This window comes from Ranitomeya variabilis, chromosome 7 (assembly GCF_051348905.1).
Source record: "Ranitomeya variabilis isolate aRanVar5 chromosome 7, aRanVar5.hap1, whole genome shotgun sequence".
In the NCBI taxonomy this organism is placed as follows: Eukaryota; Metazoa; Chordata; class Amphibia; order Anura; family Dendrobatidae; genus Ranitomeya; species Ranitomeya variabilis.
In genome coordinates this window covers 120,856,841-120,874,675 of record NC_135238.1, presented here as the reverse complement: position 1 = coordinate 120,874,675, position 17,835 = coordinate 120,856,841, and the positions used below count along the sequence as shown (strand labels likewise).

The 17,835-nt window shown below is 45.7% G+C and overlaps 1 protein-coding gene across 1 annotated transcript in view; it reads right to left on the bottom strand.

Annotated features, from left to right (window-relative positions):
* Positions 1-17,835, bottom strand: part of PTH2R (parathyroid hormone 2 receptor) — a 1,733,956-nt gene that overhangs the window by 980,638 nt on the left and 735,483 nt on the right. The window contains exon 7 of the mRNA XM_077275688.1: positions 14,281-14,434. Within this exon, the coding sequence (XP_077131803.1) occupies positions 14,281-14,434 (154 nt within the window). The remainder of the gene's footprint in view (positions 1-14,280; positions 14,435-17,835) is intronic.

The following is a 17,835-nucleotide window of genomic DNA, read 5'->3' as shown; positions in this document are numbered from 1 at the left end:
ATCTATGTCATCACGCTGCACACAATCTGCGTCCACCTTCATTGGCTGAGAAATGGTGCTTTTAGCGTCATTGAAATGCGATTTTGGCGCAAAAGTCGCATACCGCATGGCCGACCCCACACAGGGATCGGGACGATTTCATGAGACGCCGACTTTGCCAAAAGTCGGCGACTTATGAAAATGAACGATCCGTTTCGCTCAACCCTACTCGCCATACCTAACTGACCAAACATTCAGCATCTCCCACTCACACACCACCTCCTCACCTCACCCCCTATCTGTCGGAGTCCCACAAGGTTCAGTCCTAGGGCCCCTGATCTTCTCCATTTACACCTTTGGCCTGGGATAGCTTATAGAATCTCATGGCTTTCAGTATCACCTCTATGCTGATGACACACAGATCTACATCTCTGGACCAGATATCACCTCCCTACTAACCAGAATCCCTCAATGCCTGTCCACTATTTCATCCTTCTTCTCCGCTAGATTTCTGAAACTTAACATGGACAAAACAGAATTCATCATCTTTCCCCCATCTCACGCGACCCCCCCAACGAACCTATCCATTACAGTAAATGGCTGCCTACTCTCCCCAGTCCCAAAAGCTCACTGCCTCGGGGTAATCCTTGAATCCGTGACGCTGATCTCTCCTTCAAACCACATATCCAAGCCCTTTCCACTTCCTGCCGACTTCAACTCAAAAATATTTCACGAATCCGTACATTCCTCAACCAAGAATCTCCAAAAAACCTAGTCCATGCCCTCATAATCTCTCGCCTTGACTACTGTAACCTCCTGCTCTGTGGCCTCCACTCTAACACTCTCGCACCCCTCCAATCTATTCTAAACTCAGCTGCCTGACTAATCCACCTGTCCCCCCACTATTCCCCGACCTCTCCCCTCTGTCAATCCCTGCACTGGCTCCCCCTTACCCAGAGACTCCAGTACAAAACTCTAACCATGACGTACAAAGCCATCCACAACCTGTCTCCTCCATACATCTGTGACCTCGTCCCCCAGTACTTTGCTGCACACAACCTCCGATCTTCACAAGATCTCCTTCTCTACTCCCCTCTTATCTCCTCTTCCCACAATCGTATACAAGATTTCTCTCGCGTATCACCCCTACTCTGGAACCCTGTACCACAACACATCAGACTCTCGCCTACCATCGAAACCTTCAAAAAGAGCCTGAAGACCCACCTCTTCCGACAAGCCTACAACCTGCAGTAACCACCGATCGACCAAACCTCTGCATGACCAGCTCTATCCTCGCCCACTCTATTCTCACCCATCCCTTGTAGATTGTGAGCCTTTGCGGGCAGGGTCCTCTCTCCTCCTGTACCAGTTATGATTTGTATTGTTTAAGATTATTGTACTTATTTTTATTATGTATACCCCTCCTCACATGTAAAGCACCATGGAATAAATGGCACTATAACAATAAATAATAATAATAATAATAATAATAATAATAATAATAACTGCATTTCGAATTGTCTCCGCTACTTTACCCTACCGACCGAGCTAAGGTAGCTTTTGTAGTTTCCCATTTGGAGGGTGAGGCTCTGGCGTGGGTTAATCTGCTCTGGGAGCGAGACAATCCTTTGGTCACCCAACTCATTCCGTTCCTAGATACCTTCCGCAAGGTATTTGATGAACCTGGTCATCTGGTCTCTACCACTGAGCCCCTCTTCAACCTTCACCAGGGTACTCTGTTGTGATCCGCTTTTTGGGCTCCCCTAGTGGTGGCTGGTGGTACTGGAGACTTGTGTGTGCTTTTCTGCCTCAGCTCACCTGCTTCCATCAGTTTTGGGAGTTCCCTATTTAGCCTTGCTCTCCAGTCACTTCCTTGCCGGTCATCATTGTAACCTGAGTCTTTCAGTTGCATGTTCCTGCTACCAGTCTGCTGATCAGCTAAGTGGACTCTTGTCCTTTTTGTTTTGTATTTTTTGTCCAGTTTACAGTTTGTCATTTCCTGTTACTGGAAGCTCTTGTGGACTGAAATTGCCACTCCTTTGTCATGAGTTGACACAGGAGTCTTAAAGTAATTTCAGGATGGGTTTTTGAAAGGGTTTTTCAGCTGACCGTGAAGTCCTCTTTTGTATCCTTCCTCTATCTAGTAAGTGGACCTCGCTTTGCTAAATCTACCTTCATACTGTGTATGTCTTTTCCTCTGAACTCACCGTTAATATATGTGGGGGCTACTATCATCTTTTGGGAATTTCACTAGAGGTAAGCCAGGTCTGTTCCTTCCTCTTCCAGGCGTAGTTAGTTCTCCGGCTGGCGCATGGCATCTAGGCAGCCGTAGGAATGCTTCCTGGCTACTGTTAGTTGTGTGGTAGATTTAGGTCACGGTCAGCTTGAGTTTCCATCACCCGAGGGCTAGTCTGTTATTTTGTGTTTCTGATGTTCCCATGCCATTGGGGAATCATGACAGTATGACCGGCCACTGTTAAAGTAATTGGCAGAAGAAAGGAGAGTAAAAGAAGTCTGTAGATTTTTTTTTTTTTTTCCTCACATGTTTGCTACTTAGTTGGCTCAGTTGTATTTCTGCTCTATTTACAGCCTTGCCTTTCTCTCCTTCTAATCCTTGAATGGCTCTGATCTCTCCGGTTTAAGGATGGACTCTCAGAGTTTGGCTGCAGGTTTAAATAATCTTGCTACGAAGGTTCAGAATTTACAAGATTATGTTATATGTACTCCTATTTCTGAACCTAAGATTCCTACACCAGAGGTATTTTCCGGAGATAGATCTCGGTTTCTGAATTTCAAATGTAATTGTAAATTATTCCTTTCTCTCAGACCTCACTCCTCTGGAGATCCTGTTCAGCAGGTTAAGATTGTGATTTCTTTGCTGCGAGGTGACCCTCAAAATTGGGCATTTTCATTGACACCAGGGGATCCTGCGTTGCTCAATGTGGATGCGTTTTTTCTGGCTTTAGGGTTGCTGTATGAGGAACCTAATTTGGAGATTCAAGCTGAAAAAGCTTTAATAGCCCTGTCTCAAGGGCAAGATGAAGCTGAGATATACTGCCAAAAATTTCGTAAATGGTCTGTGCTTACTCAGTGGAATGAGTGTGCCCTAGCGGCAATTTTCAGAGAAGGCCTTTCTGATGCCGTTAAGGATGTCATGGTGGGGTTTCCTACGCCAACAGGTCTGAATGAGTCCATCACAATGGCGATTCAGATTGATCGGCGTTTGCGGGAGCGCAAACCCGTGCACCATTTGGTGGTATCTTCTGAAGGGACGCCAGAGAAAATGCAATGTGACAGAATTCTGTCAAGAAGCGAGCGGCAGAATTATAGGCGAAAAAATGGCTTGTGCTTCTACTGTGGTGATTCCGCGCATGTTATATCAGCATGCTCTAAACGTACTAGGAAGGTTGACAAGTCTGTTTCTATTGGCACTTTACAGTCTAAATTTCTTCTGTCTGTAACTCTGATTTGTTCATTATCAGTTATTACCGTGGATGCCTATGTGGACTCTGGCGCCGCTCTGAGTCTCATGGATTGGTCCTTCGCCAGGCGCTGTGGGTTTGATTTGGAGCCTCTGGAAGTTCCTATACCTCTGAAGGGTATTGATTCTACACCTCTGGCTTGTAATAGACCACAGTTCTGGACGCAAGTGACTATGCGTATGACTCCAGACCATCAGGAGATGATTCGCTTCCTCGTGTTGCATAATTTACATGATGTGTTAGTGCTTGGATTACCACGGTTGCAATCTCATAACCCAGTACTGGACTGGAAAACTATGTCTGTGTTAAGCTGGGGATGTCGGGGGGCTCATGGGGACATACCTTTGGTTTCTATCTCGTCATCGATTCCCTCTGAGGTTCCGGCATTTTTGTCGGATTTTGGGGATATTTTTGAAGAGCCTAAAATTGGTTCTCTCCCTCCCCACAGAGAGTGTGATTGCGCCATAGATCTGATTCCAGGCAGTAAATTTCCAAAGGGTCGTTTGTTTAACCTATCTGTACCTGAGCATGCTGCCATGCGAGAGTATGTTAAGGAGTCCCTGGAAAAGGGACATATTCGTCCTTCTTCATCACCTTTAGGAGCTGGGTTTTTCTTTGTCTCTAAAAAGGATGGCTCGCTGAGGCCTTGTATTGATTATCGACTCCTGAATAAAATTACTGTCAAATATCAGTATCCGTTGCCGCTGCTTACTGATTTGTTTGCTCGCATAAGGGGGGCTAAGTGGTTCTCCAAGATTGATCTCCGTGGGGCGTATAATTTGGTGCGAATTAAGCAAGGGGATGAGTGGAAAACCGCATTTAATACGCCTGAGGGCCACTTTGAGTATTTAGTAATGCCTTTCGGCCTTTCTAATGCACCTTCAGTTTTTCAGTCCTTTATGCATGATATTTTCCGTGAATATCTGGATAAATTTATGATTGTGTATTTGGACGATATTTTGATTTTTTCTGAGGACTGGGAGTCTCATGTTCAGCAGGTCAGGAGGGTTTTTCAGGTCTTGCGGGAGAATTCTCTGTGTGTAAAGGGTTCTAAGTGTGTTTTTGGGGTTCAAAAGATTTCCTTTTTGGGGTACATTTTTTCCCCTTCTTCTGTTGAGATGGACCCTGTCAAGGTTCGGGCTATTTGTGACTGGACGCAGCCTACTTCTCTAAAGGGTCTTCAGAAGTTCTTGGGCTTTGCTAATTTTTATCGTCGATTTATAACTGGTTTTTCTGGTGTTGCTAAGCCTCTTACGGATTTGACTAAGAAGGGTGCTGATGTTGCCAATTGGTCCTCTGCCGCTGTGGAGGCCTTTCGGGAACTTAAGCGCCGCTTTTCGTCTGCCTCTGTGTTGCGCCAGCCTGATGTCTCTCTCCCCTTTCAGGTTGAGGTCAATGCTTCCGAGATCGGAGCGGGGGCGGTTTTGTCGCAGAAAAGTTCCGATTGCTCAGTGATGAAACCTTGTGCGTTCTTTTCTCGAAAATTTTCTGCCGCCGAAAGAAATTATGATGTCGGTAATCGGGAGCTTTTGGCCATGAAGTGGGCATTTGAGGAGTGGCGTCATTGGCTTGAGGGTGCTAGACATCAGGTGGTGGTTTTGACTGATCACAAGAATCTGATTTATCTTGAGTCTGCCAGGCGCCTGAATCCTAGACAGGCGCGCTGGTCGTTGTTTTTCTCTCGGTTTAATTTTGTGGTCTCATATCTACCAGGTTCTAAGAATGTGAAGGCAGATGCCCTTTCTAGGAGTTTTGAGCCTGATTCCCCTGGTGATTCGGAACCTACAGGTATCCTTAAGAATGGGGTGATATTATCCGCTATTTCCCCAGATCTGCGACGTGCTTTGCAAGAGTTTCAGGCGGATAGACCTGATCGCTGTCCACCTGGTAGACTGTTTGTTCCTGATGATTGGACCAGTAGAGTCATCTCGGAGGTTCATTCTTCTACGCTGGTGGGTCATCCTGGAATTTTTGGTACCAGGGATTTGGTGGCTAGATCCTTCTGGTGGCCATCTCTGTCTCGAGATGTGCGTGTTTTTGTGCCGTCTTGTGATGTGTGTGCTCGGGCCAAGCCTTGTTGTTCTAGGGCTAGCGGGTTGTTGTTGCCCTTGCCTATTCCGAAGAGGCCTTGGACGCACATCTCGATGGACTTTATTTCTGATCTTCCTGTCTCTCAGAGGATGTCTGTTATCTGGGTGGTGTGTGACCGTTTTTCTAAGATGGTTCATTTGGTGCCATTGCCGAAGTTGCCTTCCTCGTCTGAGTTGGTTCCTTTGTTTTTTCAAAATGTGGTTCGCTTGCATGGTATTCCTGAAAATATAGTTTCTGATAGGGGTACCCAGTTCGTTTCTAGATTTTGGCGGGCATTCTGTGCCAGGTTGGGCATTGATTTGTCTTTTTCGTCTGCCTTTCATCCTCAGACTAATGGCCAGACGGAGCGAACTAATCAGACTTTGGAGACGTATTTGAGGTGTTTTGTGTCTGCGGATCAGGATGATTGGGTTGCCTTTTTGCCGTTGGCGGAGTTTGCTCTTAATAATCGGGCTAGTTCGGCCACTTTGGTTTACCCTTTCTTTTGCAATTCGGGGTTTCATCCCCGTTTTTCTTCTGGTCAGGCGGAGTCTTCGGATTGTCCTGGAGTAGATGCTGTGGTGGATCGGTTGTATCGGATTTGGGAACAAGTGGTGGACAATTTGAATTTGTCCCAGGAGAGGACTCAGCGGTTTGCTAACCGCCAGCGTCGGGTTGGTCCTCGCCTTCGTGTTGGGGACTTGGTGTGGTTGTCTTCCCGTTTTGTCCCAATGAGGGTTTCTTCTCCTAAATTTAAGCCTCGGTTCATCGGTCCCTATAGGATTTTGGAGATTATTAACCCTGTTTCCTTTCGTTTGGACCTCCCGGCATCTTTCGCTATCCATAATGTGTTCCATCGGTCGTTGTTGCGGAGATACGAGGTGCCGGTGGTTCCTTCTGCTGAGCCTCCTGCTCCTGTGCTGGTTGAGGGTGAATTGGAGTACGTTATAGAGAAGATCTTGGACTCCCGTATTTCCAGGCGGAGACTCCAGTATCTGGTTAAATGGAAGGGCTATGGTCAGGAAGATAATTCTTGGGTAACTGTCATGGTTCTCAATGGCAAGAGAACGTAGCAAAGCATACAAAAAGGACTAGCTCTTGGAAGATGGGAACTCGAGCTGACTGTGAGCTAAACCTACCGCACAAATAACAGTGGCCGGGTAGCGTGCCTACGTTTTATCCCTAGATGCCCAGCGCCAGCCGGAGAACTGACTGACCCTAGCAGAGGAAAATACAGACCTGGCTTACCTCTAGAGAAATTTTCCCCAAAGGCAGACAGTAGCCCCCACATATATTGTCGGTGATTTCAGAGGAAATTGACATACGAAGTATGAAGATAGGTTTAGCAAATTGAGGTCCGCTTACTAGATAGTAGGAAGACAGAAAAGGGAACTTCACAGTCAGCTGAAAACCCTTTCAAAACACCATCCTGGAATTACTTTAAGACTCTAATATCAACTCATGACACCAGAGTGGCAATTCCAGCTCACAAGAGCTTCCAGCCTCAGAAATAAACAATCACAGAGAACTGGAACAAAAATGCAAAACAAACTTAGGACTACAAGTCCAACTTAGCTGATAGTAGTCTAGGAGCAGGAACATGCAACAGAAAGGCTTCTGGTAACATTGTTGGCCGGCATAGAAATGACTGAGGAGCAAGGCTAAATAGACAACTCCCACATCCTGATGGAAACAGGTGAACAGAGGCGAAGAAGCACACAAGTTCAGTACCACCAGTGACCACCGGGGGGGCCCAGAAACCAAATTCACAACAGGTAACTGCCTCTGATGTTCATGCCTCGGATTTGGTTCGTGCCTTTCATAGGGCTCATCCAGGTCGCCCTGGCGGTTCTTGTGAGGGTTCGGTGCCCCCTCCTTAAGGGGGGGGTACTGTTGTGATCCGCTTTTTGGGCTCCCCTAGTGGTGGCTGGTGGTACTGGAGACTTGTGTGTGCTTTTCTGCCTCAGCTCACCTGCTTCCATCAGTTTTGGGAGTTCCCTATTTAGCCTTGCTCTCCAGTCACTTCCTTGCCGGTCATCATTGTAACCTGAGTCTTTCAGTTGCATGTTCTTGCTACCAGTCTGCTGATCAGCTAAGTGGACTCTTGTCCTTTTTGTTTTGTATTTTTTGTCCAGTTTACAGTTTGTCATTTCCTGTTACTGGAAGCTCTTGTGGACTGAAATTGCCACTCCTGTGTCATGAGTTGACACAGGAGTCTTAAAGTAATTTCAGGATGGGTTTTTGAAAGGGTTTTTCAGCTGACCGTGAAGTCCTCTTTTGTATCCTTCCTCTATCTAGTAAGTGGACCTCGCTTTGCTAAATCTACCTTCATACTGTGTATGTCTTTTCCTCTGAACTCACCGTTAATATATGTGGGGGCTACTATCATCTTTTGGGAATTTCACTAGAGGTAAGCCAGGTCTGTTCCTTCCTCTTCCAGGCGTAGTTAGTTCTCCGGCTGGTGCATGGCATCTAGGCAGCCGTAGGAATGCTTCCTGGCTACTGTTAGTTGTGTGGTAGATTTAGGTCACGGTCAGCTTGAGTTTCCATCACCCGAGGGCTAGTCTGTTATTTTGTGTTTCTGATGTTCCCATGCCATTGGGGAATCATGACAGTACTCTCTCCGTAACCAAGTACGCCATCCACTTCCGGACTCTGTCCTTAGATTTAGGGTGGAACAATGAGGCTTTGGTAGGTGCGTTTTGGCGTGGTTTGTCTTCCCAGATTAAGGATGAGCTGGCGGGACAGGACACTCCCATCTCCTTGGATTACCTAATCTCCTTGGCTATACACATTTATTTGCGCTTTCAGGAGCGCTCTCGCGAGGTTGTCAGAGAGAGGAGACCTCTTTGCCTGTCCTCTGCTACATGAGGGGCTTCTTTTTTCCAAGCAGCACCGGTTGCCTCTGCATCTTCTCCTGGACCCATACAGGTTGATCGCCTTAAGTCCTCCGAGCAACGCCGCAAGGAAAGACTCGCACAGGGTCTTTACTTTTATTGCGGCAGTGCCTCTCATCTCTTACGCTCCTGTCCTCAGAAGCCGGGAAACGCCTCCGCCTAGGATAGGTAAGAGAGGTCTCCCTAGGTAGTTATGATTTCTCTTCACCTCTGATTCTGTCTGTTATTCTGCACTTGGGTTCCAGTCGCTTCTCTCTGGAGGCTTATGTTGATTCGGGAGCGGCTGGGAACTTTGTTCAACTCGAGGTTGTTAATAGGCTTGGGATTCCTGTTTGACCCTTGGAGACTCCTAGACAAATAGCTTCAGTTGATGGTCAGCCTTTGCAGGAGACCGTCAACTTGGTTACGGAGGAGGTTGAACTTCAGATTGGAGCCCTACACCATGAGAAATTGGCCTTTTAAGTTTTGCCTTCGCTGTCTCATTCTTACCTTTTGGCGCTTCCCTGGTTAAGAAATCACGAACCCACTCTAGACTGGCGTACTGGAGACATTTTACGTTGGGGACAGTCTTGTCTGAATAGGTGCCTGCTCTCTGTCAAGCCTGCAAGTTCCTCTCGGTCTGCTCCAGAATCTGTGAGTATTCCTCCAGCCTATTGTGCTTTTTCGGATGTATTTAACAAGAAGGAGGCGGAGATCTTGCTACGGCACCGCTCTTATGACTGTCCGATAGACCTAGTTCCTGGTTCTACTCCCCCTAGAGGTCATATTTACCCTCTGTCTCCTACTGAGACTCAAGCCATGACCGAATATGTCCAAGAGAATCTGGCCAGAGGCTTTATTCAAAAGTCTTCCTCACCTGCAGGAGCTGTTTTTTTCTTCGTTAAGACGAAGGATGGTTCTCTTCGTCCATGTATTGATTACTGGGGCCTCAATGCTATCACGATTAAAAACAAGTACCCACTTCCTCTCATTCTAGAACTCTTTGATCGTCTGCAGGGAGCACGAATCTTCACCAAATTGGATCTCAGAGGAGCTTATAATTTGATCCGTATCCGTTCTGGAGATGAGTGGAAGACTGTGTTTAACACCAGAGTCAGCCATTGTGAAAACTTGGTTATGCCCTTCGGGTTATGCAATGCCCCCGCAGTCTTCCAGGAGTTAGTAAATGATGTTTTTCGGGATTTACTTTACACCTGTGTAGTGGTGTACTTGGATGATATTCTTGTGTTTTCACCTGATCTGTCTTCTCACAGAAGAGACGTACGACAAGTACTTCTGGGTTTGAGAGAAAATCGGCTGTATGCAAAACTTGAAAAATGTGTCTTCGAACAGTCATCTCTACCTTTCTTGGGTTTCATCATTTCCGATGCTGGTTTGCGTATGGATCCGGGAAAAGTTTCTGCCGTGCTCAGCTGGCCGTGTCCACTTGGAGTTAAAGCAATTCAGCGATTTCTTGGATTCGCTAACTACTATCGGCAGTTTATCCCTCACTTTTCCTCTCTATCAGCTCCTATCTCCTCCATGATTCGGAAGGGTGCCAACCCTCATCAGTGACCGGCAGAGGCCGAAGAGGCCTTCTGATCCCTCAAGCAAGCCTTTGCCTCCGCCCCTGTGCTTCACCGTCCTGTGGCCAATAAACTCTTCTTCCATGAAGTGGATGCTTCTGCTATTGGAGCCAGAGCTGTGCTCTCTCAAAAATCTCATCTTGTGCCCTGTGGCTTTTTCTCCAAGATCTTCTCCTCCTCTGAAAAGAATTATTCCATCAGAGATAAGGAACTTTTGGCTATCAGATTGGCATTAGAAGAGTGGTGGTATCTGTTAGAGGGGGCCTTGCATCATTTTGTAATCTACACCGATCACAAGAACCTGGCGTATATTCATTCTGCACATAGACTTAATCCTCGGCAGGCCAGGTGGGCCTTATTTTTTGCCAGGTTCGATTTTGAACTTCGCTTCCTGCCTGGAAATAAAAACTCAAGAGCTGACGCTCTGTCTAGGTCATTCCAGGCGATGGATATTGAGGAGGAGCCTGCACACATCATCGATCCTGCCAGAGTCATCACGGTTGCTTCAGTCTCTCTCAACTCTTTGCCTCCAGGTAAGACCTTTGGTGCTGAGGGGAACAGAAAACGCATCTTACTTTGGGGTCATGCCTCCAAACTGGCTGGACATGTTGGTTTCAAAAAACCTTCTGTTTGATCTCTCGCTATTACTGGTGGTCAACGCTGTCTAAGGATGTTCAAAGTTTTGTCGCCTCTTGTCCTTCCTGTGCCAAGAATAAGATTCCCAGGCAACTACCTTCTGGGCTTCTACATCCTTTACCAGTGCCTTCCACTCAGTGGCAACATTTATCAATGGATTTCATCACTGACCTGCCTCATTCTTCTGGTTGCACCATCATCTTCGTGGTCATGGATCGTTTTTCCAAGATGGCTCATTTCATTGCTCTTCCAGGTTTACCTTCAGCTCCCAAATTGTCAAAGATTTTTGTTCACTGTATTTTTCGTCTTCATGGTCTTCCCTTACATATTGTTTCTGACTGAGGTGTCCTGTTCACCGCCCAATTCTGGAGATCTCTCTATAAGTCAATGAACATCTCGCTTGACTTTTCTTCGGCCTACCATCCACAGTCCAATGGCCAAGTGGAACGTACTAATCAGACTTTGGTGACCTATCTCCTTCATTTCTCCAATGCCCATCAGAATGATTGGTCTGACTAACTACCATGGGAAAAGTTTTTCTACAATAACCATCCCAGTAAAGCTACCAACAAGTCTCCATTTTTCATCATCTATGGTCAACATCCTGGTCTTCCTCTACCGGTTCATCCTGTCTCTACTGTACCAGCGGCTGATCTTCTGTCTAGAGAGTTCTCCATGGTCTGGCAGTAAACCAAGTCCGCTCTCGAATTGGCTCAATTTAGGATGAAGAGACATGCGGATAAAAGGCGTCTCGATTCTCCCCTATTCCATCCTGGGGACAAGGTCTGGGTTTCTTCCAAATTTATCCATCTTAAAATCCCTTCACATGAGCCGGGTCCCCACTATATCGGTCCTTTTGAAGTTTTGGCTCGCATTAATGATGTTTCTTACAAACTTAAGTTACCTGCCTCTCTTCATATTCCTAATTCTTTTCATGTGTCTCTCATTAAGCCGGTAGTTTTCAATCAGTTTCATGCTTCTACTCTTTGTTCTCCTTCACCTATTTCCGCTGATGATGTCTTTGAGGATAAGGACATTCTAGCCATGAAAAAACTTAGAGGGAGAATTTTGTTTTTGGTTGACTGGAAGGGTTTTGGTCCGAGGAGAGGTCCTGGGAGCCCCGAGAGAACATTCAAGCTCCTCGTATTTTGTCCAGGTTTCTTTCCAGTCTTAAAAAAAGGGGCGTAAAGACGGGGGTACTGTCATGCCGCTGCCGCTCCCCACGCCCAGTCATACTTACCTGTCCTCGGCATCCCGGCACGGCTCCTCTGCTGCAGCGTCTTCACTCCAGCGCTCGATCCCGGCTTCTGCTGCTTATTGGGTGCGTGCGCATGCTGCGTTCAGCTCTGCACGTGCGCATCTCTGGTTCCCCCTGCTGGCGCTCCTTCCCGTCCTCTCCATCTTCCTGGAGGGCTGTAACCCGGAAGCGCTCTTCGCGCTGGTATGTAAACCGCTTCCTGACGCCCCTCTGTGCCTGATGTTCATTTGTGCTATCAAGTGCTCCTGGCCGCCCATGGTCTCTGTGCGTTCCTTGCCCTCTGACTTTGGGTCGCTTCTTTTCTCTGCAGTGCCTTGTCTGTTTCCTGCCGTGTTCCCATCAGTTCCTGTGTCTCTGCAGTACCTTGCCTGCTCTTGTGTCCCTGCCTTGCTCCCGTCAGTCCCTGTGTCTCTATAGTGTTCCTGCCAGTCCCTGTGTTACTGCAGTGTTTCTGGCTGTCCCTTCATCTCTGTAGTACCTTGCCAGTCCCTGAGTCTCTGCCTTGTTCTCGTCGGTCCCTGTGTCCCTCCAGCGCTCCCATCGGTCCTAGTGTTGTGGCAGTGTTCCCGACAGTCTTTAGTCTCAGTCATACCCGACAGTTCTGTGTCTCTGCAGTTCCCACCTATCCTGAGTTCCTGCTGTCTTCCCCATCCCGTTGTCTTCCCCTTTATTCCGTCTTGGTCCTCCAGCTTCCGTGGCGATAGTCCCTCACAGGCCTGCCCCTAACTCTCCCTGTATAGGGGGCGGTCCATCTGGTCTGCTGGCCTGTGAGGGGATTGTTGTTGCGGTCCAGAGGGTCCACTTTTTGTCTTTTCTATGAATCGTCACACTGGTGAAGGACAACAGAATGGCTGTGATTGGACTAGTAGAGTCGAACAATGTCCCCGAGAGCCAAGCGTATGGTAACACTTCCTTGGTTTTTAGATCGATACTGACTGTTTTTAGTGTTAAACTTGTATTGAGTGAGGTCATGCGTGTCTCCTCGGAATGTGGATCATAGGGTGAGGTCTCACATGTCTATTTGGAATTTGGATCATAGAGTGAGATTGCACATGCCTGCTTGGAATGTGGAAAACAGAATGACTACAGATTTTCATGCCAAACCCAGACATCCCTTTTAACTCATTCTATGCCCACCTAGCCTGATTGATGGCTGTGTCTCTCCCCTGGTTCGGTGGGTGAAAGCTAAATATACTTGGACTAGTGAATCCTCATACTATAGCTCTGAAATACTGTGCAATTCTAAAATGATAATTTTAATATAAGAACGTTACTGTCATTTCAATATGGATACTATTCAATAAACACTACGTAGTAGAGATGAGCAGATCAGGAAAATTCTAATACATCTGTGTGTTGGATTTTCTGAGGAAATTCAATTAGCAGAGATGTTATTCTCAGCAAATTTATTGTCCCTTATTATGAGTTCTCTCTAAAACCCAAATTATGTAAAAAATAAATGTAGGTATATGAATGCAAAAAAATATACAATTAGGAAAAGGTAGAAAGTCAACACCATTAAAAATATGAAATAAAAAATACATTTCCTTACATAGATGCATGAAAAAATAAAGTACACAAAATAAAGCTCATCCATGTTTCAGATTTTAACATGCAAGTTCAATCTGTGTTTTCTACAAATAGAACTCAGACTCGCATGTCCATGTATTTTTGTTGATTTTACACCAAAACTATTTTTATCCAAATAGAGGATCAAATTCGACAATGTAATTCTTTAATTCAGTGAAAAAAATCAGATAGCACTGAGATGCCATCTGTGTGCTGTCCATTTTTCTCCGACTGATAGGAGAGGCTGGTTTAATCAGGTCTTTTTACAAATATGAGACACTAATGTAACTATGACTCACACACGGAAAAAAAAAAACAGAAGAAAATCTGATCCAAAATAGCAATGAAAATTGTTAAACATATTTTGTGTTCTAGAAAAATCACTGACAACAGAATGAGGTCTTTGGTATCTAAAATAAGTTAATAATATGAAGAAAATGTTTAATCACTATTTCAATAGAAAAAAAAAGAAAACTGAACCAAAATAATTTTTCAATATTTGCTATGGATCAAACTGGTTCAAACCAGTGCTAAAAATAATTGAATATGTTGAGCATAAAACAAAGCCTCCGCCAGTTACATCAGTGAATCAATATGGCCACTGAAAAGCAAAAAGGCAAAGATGACAAAAAATTGGCTCTTGACACCTGGTCATAATAATGAGTTAATATTTTTTTCATCACCTTTAGAAGAAATGGCAAACACTGGAAAACAGCAAGCCAAATAAATCATGAACAAACTGACATAAAAGGGAGCAATTCACAGAGAATAGTTTTATCCCACATTCAATAAATGTCAAAGCATGAACAATAGAAGTAACTTACCCCAGCCTATTAGTGTGAAGCCCCACAAATATTTAGTGTCTGAAAAGAATGCTACAAATATCAAACTGTGCAGGTAAAGTCCTTCCACCAGAATCCAATAGTAATTTGTTGCCAAAAAATAAATGAACATTACAACAGCAATTTTACATCCAACCTGTTAAGAGATAAAGAAATCAAACTGTTAATAAAGTTTTTTGATTGCAACATGCAAAAGAAAATGTAAGACAAAATAGTCCCTATGTTCTATCAGTTGGAGAAATATAGTGCAATTGAATTTTTTTTGGCAATTTTCTAGAATAGTAAAGGGGTATTCCCATCTTCTACATTTATGACATATCCTAAAAAAATATGAAAAATATATAGTAGATGTGGGTTTGTTAAATATTAATTATTGATTATTGACTTATTCATATTCTCAATTCTCTATTGAGCACATTGCCTTTCGTTGACACTACATATGTTATTTCTGACTCATAGTAAATATCAACCCCATATATAGAGACCACATGCTTTGTGGGATGTATAGATAACATGGCCACAGGAAGAAGGAGGGGTTCTTCTTCATTCTGTGCGGACATCACATATTGCTCACAGACTTCAGAAGAGATGGACAGCTGGTATGTAAGTTAATCACCACGTGTTGCTTCCAGAGACACTTATGACAGTGACAGATAACATTTACCATTCAGAATCTCAGGAAAGATGGGGAACAAACTTTGATAAAGACAAATGGACAATCTCTTTGTAACTATTTCACCAATTTTATGTTTTGCTGCAATGATGCTTTTTGGTGGACAATCCCATAAACCACTACATTTTTTAGAAGAAATAGCACAACATTTTCTTTAGAGTATTGCATCTGGTAAAGAGTCCTGATTAATTAAATATACAAAATAACTATTTTTAACATTTGGGGAACACGGGTCCGAACTGCATTTGGTAAGTATTGCACTGCAGTGTGAAGTAGCAGAGACCTTGGCCGTGCTCACTCGACTGTGTGTGATGAAAGAAACTCTCTGGAGTTTCTCTCATCACACACAGTTGTGTGAGCATGGCCAAAAGTACTTTTCCTGACGACAATTTTTTTTTAACAGTATCCAAAGTTAAAACACGTTGGCGCTCGATGAAGGACCGCTTCAACGAGGACCTGCGTCAAGAGAGCCGTGTTCCCAGTGGTTCAGGAGCAAGGATCAGACACTACAAATACCATCGAGTTCTGTCATTATTAAGACCGGTCCTTGCCCAGAGAACGTAAGTATTTCTCCTGTGCATTAGGTTGTGTTGTATTGCCATAATCTGTATTTTTACATTCCACGGGATTTTGCGTCTGGTAAATTTTCGATAGTAATTTTCTTTTTCCTTTTTTCACAGCACATACAGCACTACTGTTGGCCCAGGTTCTGGAGCGGTCCTTCATCCGACAGCCACGGACCCATGCCAGCCATCCAGCAGCGCAGTAGCAAGTGGGCCTTCCACACTAACTGGAGACCAGGGAGCTGGTCCATCAGGTCTTCCCCTTTCGCAGTCCTCTTCCACTGCCCCCTTTTTTTTGGGCAGCGACAGAGGGCTTCGGACAGGTCACTCATGCCCGAGTTTTTGCACTTGAGCTCGGTTTTACACGACGCAATCAAGGCTTTGGGTGACCGAATGGATGTTTCACATAACCTCTTGAATGCACGTATCCAGGAGGTCAGCAAAAGCCTTGATCAAGTGAAAGCCAACCTTCAGAGGCCAGCACATCATTTTTTTAAAGAAATTGAGCAGGGCATGTCGGAACACCTTACTCCTGATCTCCAGCTGAGTGTCATGCAGGCATGCAATGCTGCTTACGTGCAGGCTATGCAGCAGAGTCGGTATTTCCAGCAGACAGTGGGGGCATATCCACCTGTGTCTTCACTGTCACGATTGACCTCAATGTCGACCTCTGCTGCATCCCACTGCACGGCCACCTCAATTCCTTCCACAGCCAGACACCACTACAGCACCACCACCATGCCGAGTGCAGTTGGACATCCCACCGCCACCACCATGACATCCGCTGCTCCTGCTTGGACCTCCTCCACTGACACCATGAAGCAGCAGGACCCTGGCATGGCCTTCCATACCGCCACCTCCACAATGCAGCAGGACCCTGGCATGGCCTTCCGTACCGCCACCACCACGATGCAGCAGGACCCTGGCATGGCCTTCCATACCGCCACCTCCACGATGCAGCAGGACCCTGGCATGGCCTTCCGTATCGCCACCACCACGATGCAGCAGGACCCTGGCATGGCCTTCCGCTCTACAAGTGCTATGGACTCTGGCATGGCTGCACGCTCTACGAGCACTATGGACTCTGGCATGGCTGCACGCTCTACGAGCGCTATGGACTCTGGCATGGCTGCATGCTCTATGAGCACTAAGGACTCTGGCATGGCTGCACGCTCTACGAGCACTAGGGACTCTGGCACAGTGCAGCCGGACCCTGACTGGTCACCCGCCACCACGCCATGCCATATGAGCCCACCAAGACCTCCCACAACCAGGCAAACCAAAAAGAAATTACAAAAAAAAACAGAGGATTCTTAGCATTCCTTCCCCTTCACCTCCCAATGTGTCTGTAATGTCAGGTTTGTCTCACCCTTCCAGTGCATCTCAAGCCTCTCATGTGTCAAGCCCCATCCCCGAACTTCCAGACCCTTCTAGTTTCATTGCCCCTTCTCCTGCCACCTCTGCGTCGTCCACGGTTAGCCAGGCCTCAGTGCTTCACACCCCCCATTTACATCACTCTACCCCAAGCCGGCGCAGTAAATACATTTTTGGGTTGTTACAAAATAAAAAAAGTTTGATTTGCCACAGTTATGTTTGGTTTATTGTGTCTTCTGCCGCCGGCAACACACACCGTGTGCCAAGAAACTTTGCCACACACTTACTTTTTGGGCCACATCATATCTCTAGTAGTTAAAAATAAAAAGACTGCAGCTTTGTATGTCTTTGGTCTACATATATGAGGTGGGCCAAAAAATATTACATGTATCTCCATAATCTCTTTTTGTCTGTGGCTAGTGTGGCAGTCTGAAGAGAAAATGGTGGAAATACAGTGCAGACCTCTACTGAACAGGTCAGGTGTCAAAAAACTCATTAGTTATGACACCTGACCTGTTGAGTAGAGAACTGCCTTGTATAACCACCATTTTCTCTTCTTCATACATAATCTATTACACACAACTTGAGGGACATTGGTGGTCACTAGGGTTGAGCGACTTTCATTTTTTTAAGATCGAGTCTGGTTTTGTGAAACCCGATTTAGTTCAGAGTCGAGTCGAGTGAAGTCGGCCGATTATCGCTAAAAGTCGGGGATCGACCGAAACACGAAACCCAATGCAAGTCAATGGGGAAGCATAGCCGGCAGTGAGTGGAGGCCAGGAAAACACCTACAGTGCACATTTTACTGCCAAAAACATCCATTCTTGTTTTCTGAAGCTTGTCAATCTTAATTAACTTTATAATAATAGTTGGGCACTGGAAATTGGGGGTCATTTGGCAAAAGTTGTGGGGGTAGGGCTGGTTCAA